The sequence below is a fragment of the Nannospalax galili genome, unplaced genomic scaffold (assembly GCF_000622305.1).
Source record: "Nannospalax galili isolate Female #2095 unplaced genomic scaffold, S.galili_v1.0 scaffold907, whole genome shotgun sequence".
Classification (NCBI taxonomy): Eukaryota; Metazoa; Chordata; class Mammalia; order Rodentia; family Spalacidae; genus Nannospalax; species Nannospalax galili.
Window position 1 is genome coordinate 433,056 of NW_008357958.1, and position 14,587 is coordinate 447,642.

General features: G+C 38.8%; 1 protein-coding gene across 2 annotated transcripts in view; it reads left to right on the forward strand.

Moving 5' to 3' along the window:
* Nucleotides 1-9,955, forward strand: part of Ap3b1 (adaptor related protein complex 3 subunit beta 1) — a gene marked incomplete at its 3' end in the record, with an annotated part of 255,901 nt that extends 245,946 nt beyond the window's left edge. For both annotated transcript variants that reach the window (XM_008855981.3, XM_029557630.1), the window contains 2 exon segments: nt 4,558-4,655; nt 9,817-9,955. In XM_008855981.3, coding sequence (XP_008854203.1) covers nt 4,558-4,655; nt 9,817-9,955 — 237 coding nt within the window.
* Between the last annotated feature and the right edge of the window lie 4,632 nt (nt 9,956-14,587).

A 14,587-nucleotide genomic window follows, 5' to 3' on the forward strand; every position in this document is an offset into this window, starting at 1 on the left:
GAAACCATGCTGAACAGGGACGCAGGGTGAGGCAATTGGAGTACCCCTTCAGTGGGTCTATCTAAAAGACTCCCAAATTGCATAACTCTTATCTCTAAGGGAAGAAGAAAGTCCTTGAATCATGAATAGGGGATGTGAAGGAGAAGTAAAGGCAAGAGTAATTAGCATTACAAGTTCTAGACAGGGAACTAGAAAAAAGTCAGAACAGGGCACTTTTCAAACGTTCATATGAGAATCACTGGAGTGTCATCCTCTTGCCTCTTCATGTTTAGGAAGCTCTATGCTTCCTTTCTCATCTTCCAGTCATTCGTCCTGTCTCCTGGACCTCACTGCTCCATATTCGGCTCCTGTGTGTCCTGTAGTGCTAAGGTCAGCACTAGCTCTTGCTCCTTTGTAGTCCTGGTTTTCTCTACCTCCCTGCAGACCTTGGCACATATGCCCTTGTCTTCACAACCCCTCTTCCCTGTCTTGTCTCTGGGCCCTTCTCTTAGTATGTCCTCTTTCTCCCGGTCAGTGTCTTTTCTTTAAGGCTTTAACTCTTTCCTCTGCCATTCTTATGTCTGTACACCTTCTGGTTTGTATTTCTATCTGCTGGACATCTCTTCCTGGCTAACACAGTGGTCTTAGAATATGGTGGGGCTAAAGCCCCCAGATTCCTCTGTAATACGCTGTTATCTACCTAACCATTCACATCATAAGTTTCAAAGACTCTATCCATCTGTAAACTAAGTATGTCCCTTATACGTCTAGAGTATGCCACCTTTCCCAGCCTCTGTGCTCCCCAGCCTAGAGAAGCAACATAATACAGCAGAATAAACATGGGCTTGCAGTTGGGAATGCCTGGGTGCAAATCCCAGTGCTGCTACTTGCCAGTGCTATGTGGCAGTAACTGCTCTTTAGGTTTTTGGTTTTTTGGTAGTGCCAGAACTCAACCCAGGACTTTACTCATGCCAACAAATACTCTACCACCAAGCCATGCCCTGATACTCTCCAGTTTTCTTTCCAATTAATTTGGGATAATGTCTGGATAGATGGCTCAGTAGTTAAAAGCACTGGCTGCTCTTGCAGAGGACCTGGGTTCAGTTCCTAGCACCCTCATAGCAGCTAACAACTGTCTGAAACTTCAGTTCCAGGGGATCTGACACCCTTTTCTGGCCTCCATGAGTACTGCATGCATAGGTACACATACATATGTACAAACATAGATACATACACACAAGTAAAACACTCATACACATAAAATAAAAAGAAATAAATCAAAAAAATTTTTTATAGCTTCATGCAGCAGATGGTGATTAACCCAGAAAGCCACAGCTAGTCAAAGTGCAGAGAACAAGAGACTACAGCATGCTTATTCCTGCATAGGACACCAATATCAAAACTCTGTCACCCAAGGCTCAGGGAACATTGTGCAAAAGGGGGCTAAAAGATGGTAAGAGCCAGAGATGCTTGGTTACCACAAGGAAACAGCTGGGAAGTTATTCGTATTAATTCACAACAATGTAACAGCATGCATAAAAGACCCACACAAGCTCAAGCCAGACAGAATCCCAGTGTAGAAGTGGGGAGGTGGGGAAGAAGCCCGAACCTTAGCTGAGGAGCTAGTGGCTACCAATAACCGCTGGGAGAGGGAAAGTCAGTTTTCTTTAAGGATGTGACACTAGATAGGTTAACCAGGCTCCAGTGGATGGACACACACTGAAGAACATTTGGGGACACAAACTTGGCTCAGTAGACCTCAATATATATGACAAAGTACCTGAAATCTGGCAGGGGGTGAGTATAAGAAGTGTACAGATAGGGAACAGGGTCTAAATATGCTAAAAATATATTGTATAAAATTTGCAAACATTCAATTTAAAAAATTAAAACAATTAAAAAACAATTTTAAAAAACAAGTTAAAATTTAACTGGGGATAACAGCAGCTGCCTCTTAGAATAGTATTTGCTAAGTGAAATACACAGTAAATTCTAAGAACACTTTTTCCAACTAAAGAACAGTTCAGTGATCGCCCTGCCCTCCTCTCCTCCTCCCCTCATACTTTGCCACCAGTTTGTGAATTAAAAATGGAATCACTTACCTCCTAGGGCCTAAGGTCTACAATAGTTTCCCATTGGTTTAAGAAACATTGAAACTGCTTTGTGTTAGTCCTGTGAATGACATTTCCATATACTTACTGCATCATACCTCTTAGTGCACTTTAGAGAGTGAAGGAGTCAGGAGCTGGACAAGATTCCAGGGCACAGCCATAAGCTGGAGCTGACCATGGAAAACTGGGATGAATGGGCATGTTTTATGTAAAGCCCTGTGCTGTGCCATTGGCTTCATCCCCGGATTCTCCAGAGTTCCCCAAAACATAGGCCTACAACATCTTCTTGGACTTATCCTCCCTTCACTCCTAAAGAACGAACCAGCCCCTCTCCCTGGCCTGCACCGTTCCTTGCATATCCCCTGTGACCCACTGATCATTCCAGTTCACATGAAGTTTCTCTCCTTCCCTTTGGACTTGTGTATTTTAAGATCCAATCTCACTTTAAATCCTCCAGATATTTGCACAATACATAGGATCACATTTTTGCTCAGTAAATGTTTATTGAGTTAATAAATAAATTGGACATAATGGTTTGCCTTGAACAATCCATGTGTGAAAAAATGTAAGGTAGCTTCTAAGAGTGGTGTGTCTAACAGCTGTGGGGAGCAGCACAGCAGTAGAGCAGTTACCTAGGATGCATAGGCTCTCGTGTTGATCCCCAGTACCAGGAAGAAACAAATATCTGTAATAGTATAAAATGAAAGTAGGTTTCACTGTGTTCCCTGTTGTTAGTCCCTACCTCAGTCTTGAAGAAATTGTTTCTTGCTCTGATGTTTGGTGTATCTTTTCTGTAATCTCCACCTCCCTCTCACCTTTCCTCTGCCTATGGGCTCCAGTTCTGACCTGAAAGGACAAGTCCCTCAGTGGAATGCTCAGGGAAGCGCTAGCTTTCTTGCCTTATAAAAAGGAACAGATTTGGATGACTCATTTATTCACCACTGCATCACCACTTACCCTCTTCAACTGGAATGTAAAAGTGGTACCTGGAGATTCAGCAGCCATCTGGCAACCATGAGGAAAGCCAACATCCCGTGGATGGTGGAGTGGAAATCTAGAGAAATCTGGGTCCTTGAGGGCTTCTTTAGCCACTTAATGAGCCTGTGACTACAACTCCAAGATTTCATTCTAAACAATAAACACCTGTTCCTCAAGAAACTCTTAGTTGGTTTTCCTGCTTATTTGCAGCCAAGCACACTCCTAAATTGATAATGCTCAACAGCCTAACTCCAAGTATCCAACTTTTTAAAAATGTGAAGCACTTGATCATAAATAGGAGATTTAAGTGAAATAATTGCACTCGGTATTTTCTAATGCTAGAAACAGTTGAATTCCTTAAGTTCATCACACCCTATCCATTAAGATAACTTTTACATATATTCATCAATAATGTCAATGAGTAACACTATTACAAAATAAGATTTTTTTTAATTAAAAATGCAAGTGTGGAGCTGGCAAGATGGCTCAGAGGGTAAGGGCGCAAGCCTGGAGACCCAAATTGAATTGCCCACGTAAAGGTGGATGGAAAAAAGCAACTCCATAAAGTTGTCCTCCGACCTCCACATGTACACCATGGCAGGAACATTCACATGCACATCTTACGAGAGACAGAGAAGGAGAGAGAGCAGGTTGCAGTGCATATATTATTGTAGATAAAGAACAAATTACAAAAGCCAGATGTGGTGGCACACACATGTAATCCCAGTACTTGGGAGGTGGAGGTAGGAGTATGGGAAATTCAAGATCATTATTGACTCCATGTTGAGTTTGAGGCCAGCCTGGACTATATAAGATCCTGTTAGGGGGGAGTTAGGTGGAGAAAAGAGAGAGCTTAACCACTTGAGACTAAAGCACTTCATCATCTACATTTTAGGAATACAAAGAGATGATAAAATACTGTTTCTGTAAGTTGCATACATTGTGCCTCTGTTGGTAGTAGTTCTATACCTTTGCTGCTCTTTTATTTTATTTTTTGTTTCATAAATGATTTTGCTCCCTAGACCAAGACTGGCCCTGAACATGCCTTCCTCCTGCCTCAGCCTTCCAAGTGCTGGCATTACAAGCCTGTGCCACCCAACACGGCACCACTGTAAAAGTTCTGTATCATTGGTAGACCATGTGCTTAGCATGTGACTGAAGCCCTCAGCTCAACCCACCACCAAAGAAATAAATTGAAGTTGTGTGTCAAATGATGTGATTTACAGTATAAGCGGGCAATTTTGGATACAATCCCAATCGAGATGACGTGTACTTCTCAGTATACTGTGTTGTCTGAGAAAATGTTCAAGCCTTTTGAATTATGATATTTAAGCCAACAAGTGCTTGAAATGTTGGCATATGCTTTAATTGCACCTATTTAACTACACAGTGCTATGAAGAATGGGGGGTTTGAGCATTTTGATCATCTTTGGTTGTTGTTGTTTTTGTTTTTTTTTGTTGTTGTTCTTGGTTTTTTTTTGTCTCTTAGCACCAAGAATGATTGCTTCAATGTAAACATCCAACCACCTGTTGGAGAACTGCTTTTACCTGTGGCCATGTCGGAGAAAGACTTTAAGAAAGAGCAAGGTGAGTGATTACTCCAACTTACTAGAAAGTTATGTACCAAACAGTATGTGCCTGTGCTTCCAAGCAGCCTCTAAGATTTCCAGGCACACTCAGTGTTTACAGAGACCAGTGCACAGTCTACCCGTTTTTTGTAATGCTTGCCCTTATACCTTAAAAGTTCATGCTTATGTATATTCATGGGAGGCCTGGGAATCAGTTGATATGTCTTTAAAGTAGTAAACTGATCTTTAATTACATTTTCTATTCTGAGTTGTTTGCCAGCCTCATCCTATGCACATGTGTTTGGTAGTCATGAAAATGCCAGGAATTGGAGATCACTAGTGTCACCACCATAAATCTTAGGGTTCTATGTTCATTCATTCGTTACTATAAAGCTGTTTCCCATCTCCCCTAATGTGTTTTTCCCTGTCCAGAGTGACATACTTTATCCTTCAAAATAAAGTCTTAATTATACTCCTAAAATACCTTTATTTTCTTTTGACTGAATTCTTTATTAAAGAAGTATTTTGAATAAATCAAAGCTGAAACATTTTAAAAGATGCACAAAAGAGACTGTTTATAGCAGAATGCAAGTATTGCTATCCTGTACTTGGCCTGAGTCAAGCATCCTTTCTAGTAAACACGAGGGTCCTTTTCTGTATACAAATAGAGGGAAATAACACAGATTTTCTATGTTTAAGAACAATGTTTATAAAACTAGGGCATATTTAAATGCCATCATCAGCAATGCTTACAAGTTTATATGAACCTGAGCTAATTTTCACCCCCCTTTGGAGGGTATAATCAAAGATCCCTTCATTTGGAGATCATTATATCATATCCATCAGTCTTCCAGTAAGTACTGGGCACAAACAACTCCTTGTACCTAAGGGTAGGGCCCATGCCTCCTGGCACCCTGTCATTGTAGCACTGAAGATTCATTTGACTCCATGTATTTGCTAGCTGCAGGATCAAAAGGACCTGTTTTAGAACAGGTCCTAAGAACATGTTCCTAAGAACATCCCAGACAACACTGTCAATTTGGAATCTTTTCTCCCCCCTCATGCCTTTTTAAGTGATTTTTTTTGTTGTTGTTTAAGAATAACTAAATCCAACTTTGCATTTGTTTTCTTGAGAGTAGACTGTTGCTGTAGAAATTATCTCTGTGGCTTTATTTTCCAATGACAAATTGAATTGATTCTCCTATTTGCCATTCTTACCCTTTGCTGGCTAAAGCCTGTCTCTGCTTTACATCTGCTCAGCAAACCAAGGTGAGTGGCACCCCAGCGCCTGCATAAGGCTCCGCACGCTGATTGCTGAGGGGATATTCTGTTTTTGAGACGTGCAGCCAAAGTATATCTAGAGCTGCTTACCATGCGTCCTTGCTCTCCCTTGGCTTTTGTTCAGAATACTTGCTATTTGATCAATTTTTTTTTTTTTTGTGCTGTGCTGTGACTGAGGGATTTTTCGCTGACTAGCCATACAGAACCGTAAGTGCATGAAAGAGGTGCACACGGAGAATAGCCGCCGTCCTCTGTGGACTTGTTGCCAAAATTCCTTTTTCTTCTGCCATTTTCCTTCTATGGTTGTTGATTATTTGTCTGAATAAATGTGGCAGCTGTTTGCTATGTTTAATAGAGCAGAAAGGCTACTCTGAATAAAGCTATTTGAAAATTGGTTTATATGAAGTATTTGTAAATCCTCGCAGGTCTCTTGGCATTTCTGTATCATTCTTTCTGTCTTCCTAAATTCATCCTTTGATATGGGACTTGATGCTGGCAAATTTACCACAGGTTCCAGGAGTCTTTTCAGTACTATCTTTTTAGTTACGGATTTCAGCAGGTTTGGTAATAGAGGTCTCAATCCTCAACCTTACATGTGGATTTGTTAGACTGCTCTAGGAAGAGAGCTGAGCTTCTTCCACAAGATACCTAAAAAATGACTCACTAATGGGAAGTCTAAAAATCAAAGTAAAATTCACTTGTTTATATTTTGTCAGTGTAAAGTTCTAGAACGTAAAAAGCAAGTAAATTTAAGAAGAGTGTGTGCTTTATTACACACAGGCTTGGAACCTGTTTTTCTACTTTGAAAATGCACTTACATAATTAATAACTCTTTTCACAGGACATATTTTAAGACTCAAAAAGTGCATTCATTAGTATTTAATTGAAAAATTTATGAATAAGAAACACAAGGAATGTGGCTTTTGAGCCTAAAAATGTACAAAACTGAAAGTATGTAAAATATTAAATAAAAGTGATTTTAACAGATTGTCATGTATATGTTAATAGTTCTTAAAACTAAAAGGTTTTATATCTAGTATTCCACTTGATCCATCACTTTTTCTCAGTTGTGTCTAGACCTACTTGGTTATATCAACAAGAGTGTAGGCAAAGTGCTCCATGAAAGATTGGGCTGTCCCATATATTGAAGATATTTATAGTCTTCATATTATCGAGCCTTCAACTGAAGTGTGATTGATTTATTTTAGGAGTTTGGAGCATTACAGTTAATTAATGAGCTACCTGTGGGAGCCTTTCAATACTATCAAATGCATAGGATCGCTTTTCACCTAAAAAATGAATTTGGTTTCTTGGACAGCTTTCTTTTCGGACGACTCAGCCAGTTGTGTATTAGGCTGCCTGTTTTCCATCCTTCTCTGCTTGTTCTTAAATTGCAAATCTAAAATTGAGAAAAATCTTTTCAAATATGATTCCTTGCTTTGCATTTTAGCAATTAATTAAAGCCGATTAACCTAAATTAAGTCTTGTCCTACACCCTGACCAAAATTTTGATGTATTCTCCTGACGCCACCAGTTCTTCAACCTGATGGTTTTTAAATGTTTTCCAAGTTCCTTTACCTTTATTACATATATGGGCAAACATTTAATGATACTGTGCCATATTTTTCTTTCTTGTTAATTTCTGAATACCTGATATATTTTCATTTAGCAAAACCTCTGGTTTAAGAAACCTAAAATGTTTGCTTAATTTTATTGTGATTTATGCCTACATCTTATGGGTTCCCAGCTAGCAAGATGCTAATTCTTTAAGTGGTCAGACATTTGCTATTTTCTGGCCCTTAACTACCAAAAGCAATCATATTTGATGCCCCTTAATTAGAGCACCTTTTTTTCTTTCCAGGTTCTTTTTCCACCTCAGCAATCGAGACAATACATTTGCTTACCATGCTGCTCTCCTAAGTGTTCTTTTGCATGTAAATTAATCTTGATTCAGTTTACACTGTCATGCTGAGTGGTACAAATTGCCTATAACAATAAAACAGCATGAGTTAAAAATAAAGGGGGGTGGGAAGGCAGATTGAATGTGTGCCTTACTTGATAGGATGTTACTTTGCTTTATGCCAATACATTAGCCGACGATAATGAATCTTCTGTTCTGAAAAGCATGGTTTAGTTGATTTTTTTAATTTTACTTCAATGGAGCAGTACCTTGTCTTTTATAGAACAAGTTAGACAAACCATTAATGACAAGAGTGTTAAGGTTAAATATGAAGCAATGCATTCACTTCTCTGAGTGCTATCCATCTTTCCATTTACAGGAGCTTGACAAAAGTACTGGCTTTGTACAACATTTCCTTTAATTACATGCTGCGGGAAACAGGCTTTTAACATAAACATAGTTGCATTCATTTATTCAGCAGTTGCTCTTCAATAGAGCTTAATGGAGAAGGTTTAAATCCTAAATGAGTACACACATCTCTCGGCAGTGTTATGTCAGCCTCTGCACTTCACTTAAAAGCAGAGTTTGACTGCTTGTGTAGTTTTTAAAGCTTTTGCCTAATATTGAAGTTAACCAGCTTAAGACAGAACATAGTGTTCCTCAAAGTGGTTAGTGAAAACAGTGCCTTGTTAGAAGAAGGTAGCCCTATTTTCTATCTGATGGATAGAAATGGGTCTTTGCAATCTTATTAGCCTTTAGTGTCTTCATACTGTTAACCAGAGGGACTTTCAAATTCTCAGATTTCCTGCAGTAAATAGCTAAAGTAATGTTAGAAGGGCTGCATATTTGTAAGTCTTTTGAGAACATGAAACAAAATTTTGCCATTTTTGTAAATTATGTAAGCTGCTGTGCACGCACATGGTCAAATGTCTCAAAAAGCTTTGTGTTTAATAGATACCATTAGTATTTGTGGCTTATGTCACAGATCCAAATAGATGGCATCCTTTTGATTTTTAGCCCAGGTACTAAACTTCACTGTTTTTTCCAAGCCTTTGGTATGCTATTGGATTTGTTGCCTGAACATTTCCATGTGAGGTTCTGACATTAATAGCATGCTTTGCGTTAACTGTGGACCTTGTTCATAATTTTGCTTCACTTTTTGTTTTTGAAATGTCTCTGGAATTTAGAATTTTTTAATTTACATTTTTCTTGTCAAATTTCTTGTTTCATTTGTGTCTTTGTCAGACATTCTAGTTCTGTTCATCAGACAAATGCTATTATTGTTAAGTGCAGCTCAGAAACTTACAAGTTTCTAGAACTGCATAACTGTTCAGTGACTTCCACTCACTGTTAAATCCACTGATCTGTGACCTGGAAGCCATTCATCAGAAATGTTGCTAGAGCTGGAATTGTCGTGATTTGTTCCCGAGCAGCACTGGGCTAATCTTTGAATGAATAGGATAAATAGCTAATAATAATAAATAAGAATATTCTCAGGTGAGAGAGCTTGACAGTTTCCATAACCCAGAGTTTATTTTCAAACAGACCAGAATTAAACTTCATATTTATAACTTTTAGTATTTATACTAGTTAAAATTAGATTTATGAAGAATGATTTTATTGCATCTTTATTTTCCTACCTGATGAAGTTTTTTTTTAATCTTTGAAACACTGGTATTGTTTTAATTTTTTTTGTTGTTTTTTGTTTGTTTGGCTTTTTTTTTTTGGACAGGGTCTCCCTAGTCTCAGCTTCCTGGAACTCACTATGTAGACCATGCTGGCCTCGATCTCATAGAGGCCTGCCTGTCTACCAAACACTGAGATTAAAGGCAAGCTCCACTGCACCAAACATTAATTTTGTGGTAGTTTCCTTATAAATTAAATTCTAAAGTGAGATTTCTTTTACTGAGAAAAGTCTTTAAATTTTGACTGTGCACTTAAGTGTTCGGGTGATTTTCAAATGAAATGGGTCAAATGGAGCCCTCCTTGGCTCTTGCAGGAGCACTCACTGGAATGAATGAGACCTCTGCCACGATAGTCGCTGTGCCACAGAACTTCACCCCCTCCATGATCCTTCAGAAGGTCGTGAATGTTGCCAACCTGGGTGCAGTGCCTTCCGGCCAAGACAACATACACAGGTGGGCTCACTAGCGTCTGTTGTGGAGAGAACTCATGCAGCCATGAGAGCAATTTTCAGCCTGTTGTTCTCTGCAGTAATGACCTTATACCCCATGGTCTGTCTCGTTGATGGTTTAGTCAAAGCCCCATCACTATTTTATATCATCCTTGTTACACTGGCATGGCTGCTCCTGAAAGATACACAGAGGGCATTTTACACATTTTATAATAACTGGGTAATTTTTAGTGATGCCTTTTATGAAGTAGTTAAGGGTTTGTCCTATTTTACTGGATTCAGGATTCCCACAAAAAGCTGTCTTATGAAACAGTAAAGTTGGATTTCCTTTCATTAAGAGGGGAGAGGGTTGGACACTACATACAGACTGGCTTCCTTTGCCAAGCAATCCCTTAAGGCTGCTTCTGGCTTGTGAGGAGATGCTGGACAGCCAGTGAGCTGAGTGCAGCTTCTGTCTCAGACTAGGCACCTCCTCATCGCCAGACACTTGAAGCACAGCGTCTAGGCCCTGTGTCCTGAGAAGCAGCGCAAGTACGATTTGTATGTTTGCTTTCTGCACTCTGATGGGTGCCAGTGGCTTTAAGTGAGAGTGAAGATAAAAAGAATTGTCCCTTAACCATGTGGTTGTTCAGGAGTCCTTTATGAGCTCAAGGAAATTGTTGTCAACTATGTCATGACACACTTTGGCCATCAAAAATATCTACACACTATATTTAGTGTGTTCTTTCATGGATAATTATTATTTACAGAAGTAAATTTAGAATCAAAGAAAGTCCCTTAGACATTTTTTGTTTTCTTTCTATTACCACAGAAGCAGAAGAGGCCGCCTGTAAAAAATGCCATGGGCAATTTGCATGTTAGATTTAGCCTTGCTGTTCCTGGGCTTGGAATATTGGTCAAGTTAGTTTTCCAGATGGACTTAATATCCGTCATCTATTTGGAAATGGATAGAGTTGAAAGGGGCCATTGAAGTGAAATTCTGTGACAACTGTTTTATTTTTTTTCCTGCATTGATGATTGAACCCAGGACTTTACACTTGTTAGACAAGCACTCTACCACTGAGCTATATCCCCAACCTCTAAATACTTTTTTTTTCTTTCCTGTGTTTTCTCCTCTAATAGAAGCTATTTTATTTATGAGTTCTTGACATTACTAAAGCATAAAAATATCATAAAGCAAATCTAACTTTAGCTTAGGTAGTATGGGATTTTACCTTCTACACCAGAACTGCAGTGTTGCTTAACAGTTCTCTAATGCACAGGAAGACGCAGGGGATTATTGTTCACACTGGAACCTCTGCTTTCACCTTTATATATCAAGTTGTTTGACTAAAACAAAAATCATTCTTCCAGATTTTTATTTCTGTGAGGAAAAGAAGTCAAATTGCCTTCCTTAGTAACCTAAATAATGTGAAAGCTATCTTCCTACCTGGAAGATGGTCTAGGAAGGACACTTTTTCTAGTGAAAGAAATAGAGACAGTATATTAAAGAAGACAAAGGCGGGGCTGGAGAGATGGCTCAGCAGTTAAGAACACTGGCTGTTCTTGTAGAAGACCTGGGTTTGAATCCCAGCACCCGCATGGCAGCTAACAACTGTCCATACTCCAGTTCCAGGGGATCCCACAGTCTCTTCTGTCCTCTATGAGCATTGCATGACACAGGTGCACTTACCTACATGCAGGCAATACACGCATACACATAAAATAAAAATAAATAAAATATTTTTTTAAAAAAGAAGAAGACAAAGGCACTCTCAGGAATGGACGTGGGCAACAACGACAGCAACAACAACAAAGAATGGATGTGGGCTAGACAGGACAGACAAGTCCAAGATCAAAAGCCAGTTTTATAATTCTAATGAAAATATAGTTTGCCTGAAACTTGTTTTTTTGCCACTTAATGCATGACCAAATGATTTTAATTAAAAGTCACAGTCAGTACTCAATTATTCCAGCTAATGTAGAGGAGAGAAACACTGCAGAACCATTTATATGTGACTTTAGCATGCAGAGATTGCACTCAACCTTAATCTGCATAGCCCTCACACACCAGGATCTCACAGTGCTCTTCTGTTTAGCTCTCTCGTTAGAGGCCTGGGTTTTGGCTCTGTAACCTGGGGAAGGAGCCAAAGTTACTAAACTCAAAATGTCTCTATTTACTTAAGAATAGATTGTATTGTCCTAACTTGCTTCTCAGGTCCTACCATACTTAACTGAAAATATTTCATAGTGTGTTGCAAAAGTATAGCTGTATAACATCCCAAATGTTAGAACACTTTCAGGTCATAAGCATCTCATCATTTATATTTTCAAGCAGAAATTGATTCAAGTTATTGCTGAATATGTAACACTTGTGCCATTATTTCAGTTCATGGCAGTTAGAACAAATTAAAATAAACAATTGCTTACAAAATCTGTACCAATGCTTTTCTTAATTTCATATAGAATGAAATAACAATTACCAGTTACGTTTTAATAACAGAAATTAACAGTGCACCATTTTATTGAGTTGTAGTATTGGTTTTTTGTTCGTTTTTGTTTTTTGGAGACAGGATTACCCTGTAGCACCAGTTGGCCTACAACTCACTCAATCTCACAGAGATCCACCTGCCTGTACCTCCTGAGTGCTGGGATTAAAGGTGCCCACTTTTGTGGTATTGTTTTAAAAAAAACTATAGTATTTGATATTATGTTACCCCATGGGGTCAGTGAGTTTTTATATCTAAGTACACATATTACCTGCTAATGACAAATGTATAATCCTTTAGATTTTTTTAATGACTCCCTTACTTTTCTGTAATAGCTTTTTTGAGATTAGAAGAATAGGACTAATGCCACTCTAAGGTTTGATAATGATAATTGGTTTCAGAGTATTTTTAAATGCCAAATACGGAAAGCATTTTGACTCTAGCATTTTAAGATATTAAATTTTTTAGTGTGATAAAGTACTTTTTATTGACATGTTTTCTTAAATTTTGCTATCTTTTCTTTCTTAAAGGACTTTTAAGAAATATAGTCTTCCTATATTCTTCCTGACCATTCAGTGATTAAGAGTCCCATTTTCCAGTTTTGAAATAGATTCCTATTGCTCCTCAAAATTCAAATATGTTTATGTCAAATACAAAGTAAAGAAGTAATTTAAGAATTTCTTGGGGCGGGAGAGATGGCTCAGTGGTTAAGAGCACTGACTGTTGTTCCAGAAGACCCAGATTCGGTTCCTAATCTCCTCCATAGTGGCCAACAACTGTCCATAACTCAAGTTCCAGGGGATCTGGCACCCTTTTCTGGCCTCCATGGGCATTGCATGCATGTAATGCACTTATATACATGCAAAAGACTCAGACATATAAAACAATAAATTTTTTAAAAGAATTTCTAAGAAAAGCAAAACCTCATTAATATGCAAAAGTTTGTAAAGGTCTGAAGTAGGAACTTCAACTGAACAAGTAATAGAAAAACAACTCCTGCTCTATCAACAGTCAAATAAAGTCAGCTGGGCCTGCTGGCCTACACATTGTGATCTCAGTTATTCAGGAGACTGTGACAGGAGGATAGCAAGTTCAGGGCCTGCCTGGGCAACTTAGTGAGGCTCTGTCTCAAAATAACAAGTAAAGCATGGACTGGGAGTGTAGCTGAGTGGTAGAGTAGTTGTCTGACATCCATGTGTCCCTAGGCTCAGTCCCCTACAAGTAAGAAAAGTGAGAGGGCAGGAAGGAGGGCAAGGTCAAGTATAAGTTTTATGGAATTCACTTCAAAGGTAGAACATTTCCTAAGTAGATAATAATTTAAAGATCAACTGAGAAAGCATATCTCTTGTTATGTTGTGTGGTATTTAGTTTTCATTTTCCTAAAAAAACGGTACAATGAGAAAGTCAGTGTACTATTGACTGACTCCCCTTTTCTTCCTGTTTGTTTCTTAGAAAAAAGTGCTCTGGGAAGAAAACCATCTTAGTGAGTTTTACAGTGGCCTTTGTGCTGGTCTGCTGTTTCCAAATCACAGTTTCCACTTAGGAAGAATAGTGCAAGAATGAAAAGTTCTGTTATTCCCCAAAAAGCATTTTCTAAGTGTGTAGTAGAGTATCTTCATGTCCTGTGCAAGGTATTCCTCTTGTAGAATGTATGAGATTACTTAAAGTTGTAGTTTTGAAGTATATGATCACAGTACTGAGAACCTAATCCATGAGTCAAGTCTGTGTGAAGGCAAAGTGAACTTCAGGAAGTTAGGGTTTCTTGTGTTCTAGGGAGGCTGCCTAAGGGGCTGGTTACTTAGAAATTACGGGCTCATCCAGGACCAGAGAGGATATTTGTGGCCCTCTGAGAGAAATCCAGTAATGTTTATGAGGAAGACACCTACCAGCAATGTCAACTGAGGTGTGCTTGCCTTTACACCCTTGTTTGAGTATACCAACAACATGCAAACACATAGTGCAGTGACCCATACCCAAAACTAAAATGTCTACCCTTCTGAAATCTCTAAGGATTTTTCTCTGAAAAGTAGGTGGGAGTCTGTGTAAAACTCCTATTCCTACAACTCAGCCTCAGTACATTGGAGCAGAGCCCGAGGCTCTGCTTTTTGGCCAGTACTTGAAGGTCCATAATCCAACATTCACAGTTTGGGGGCTGTCCCAGATTATCT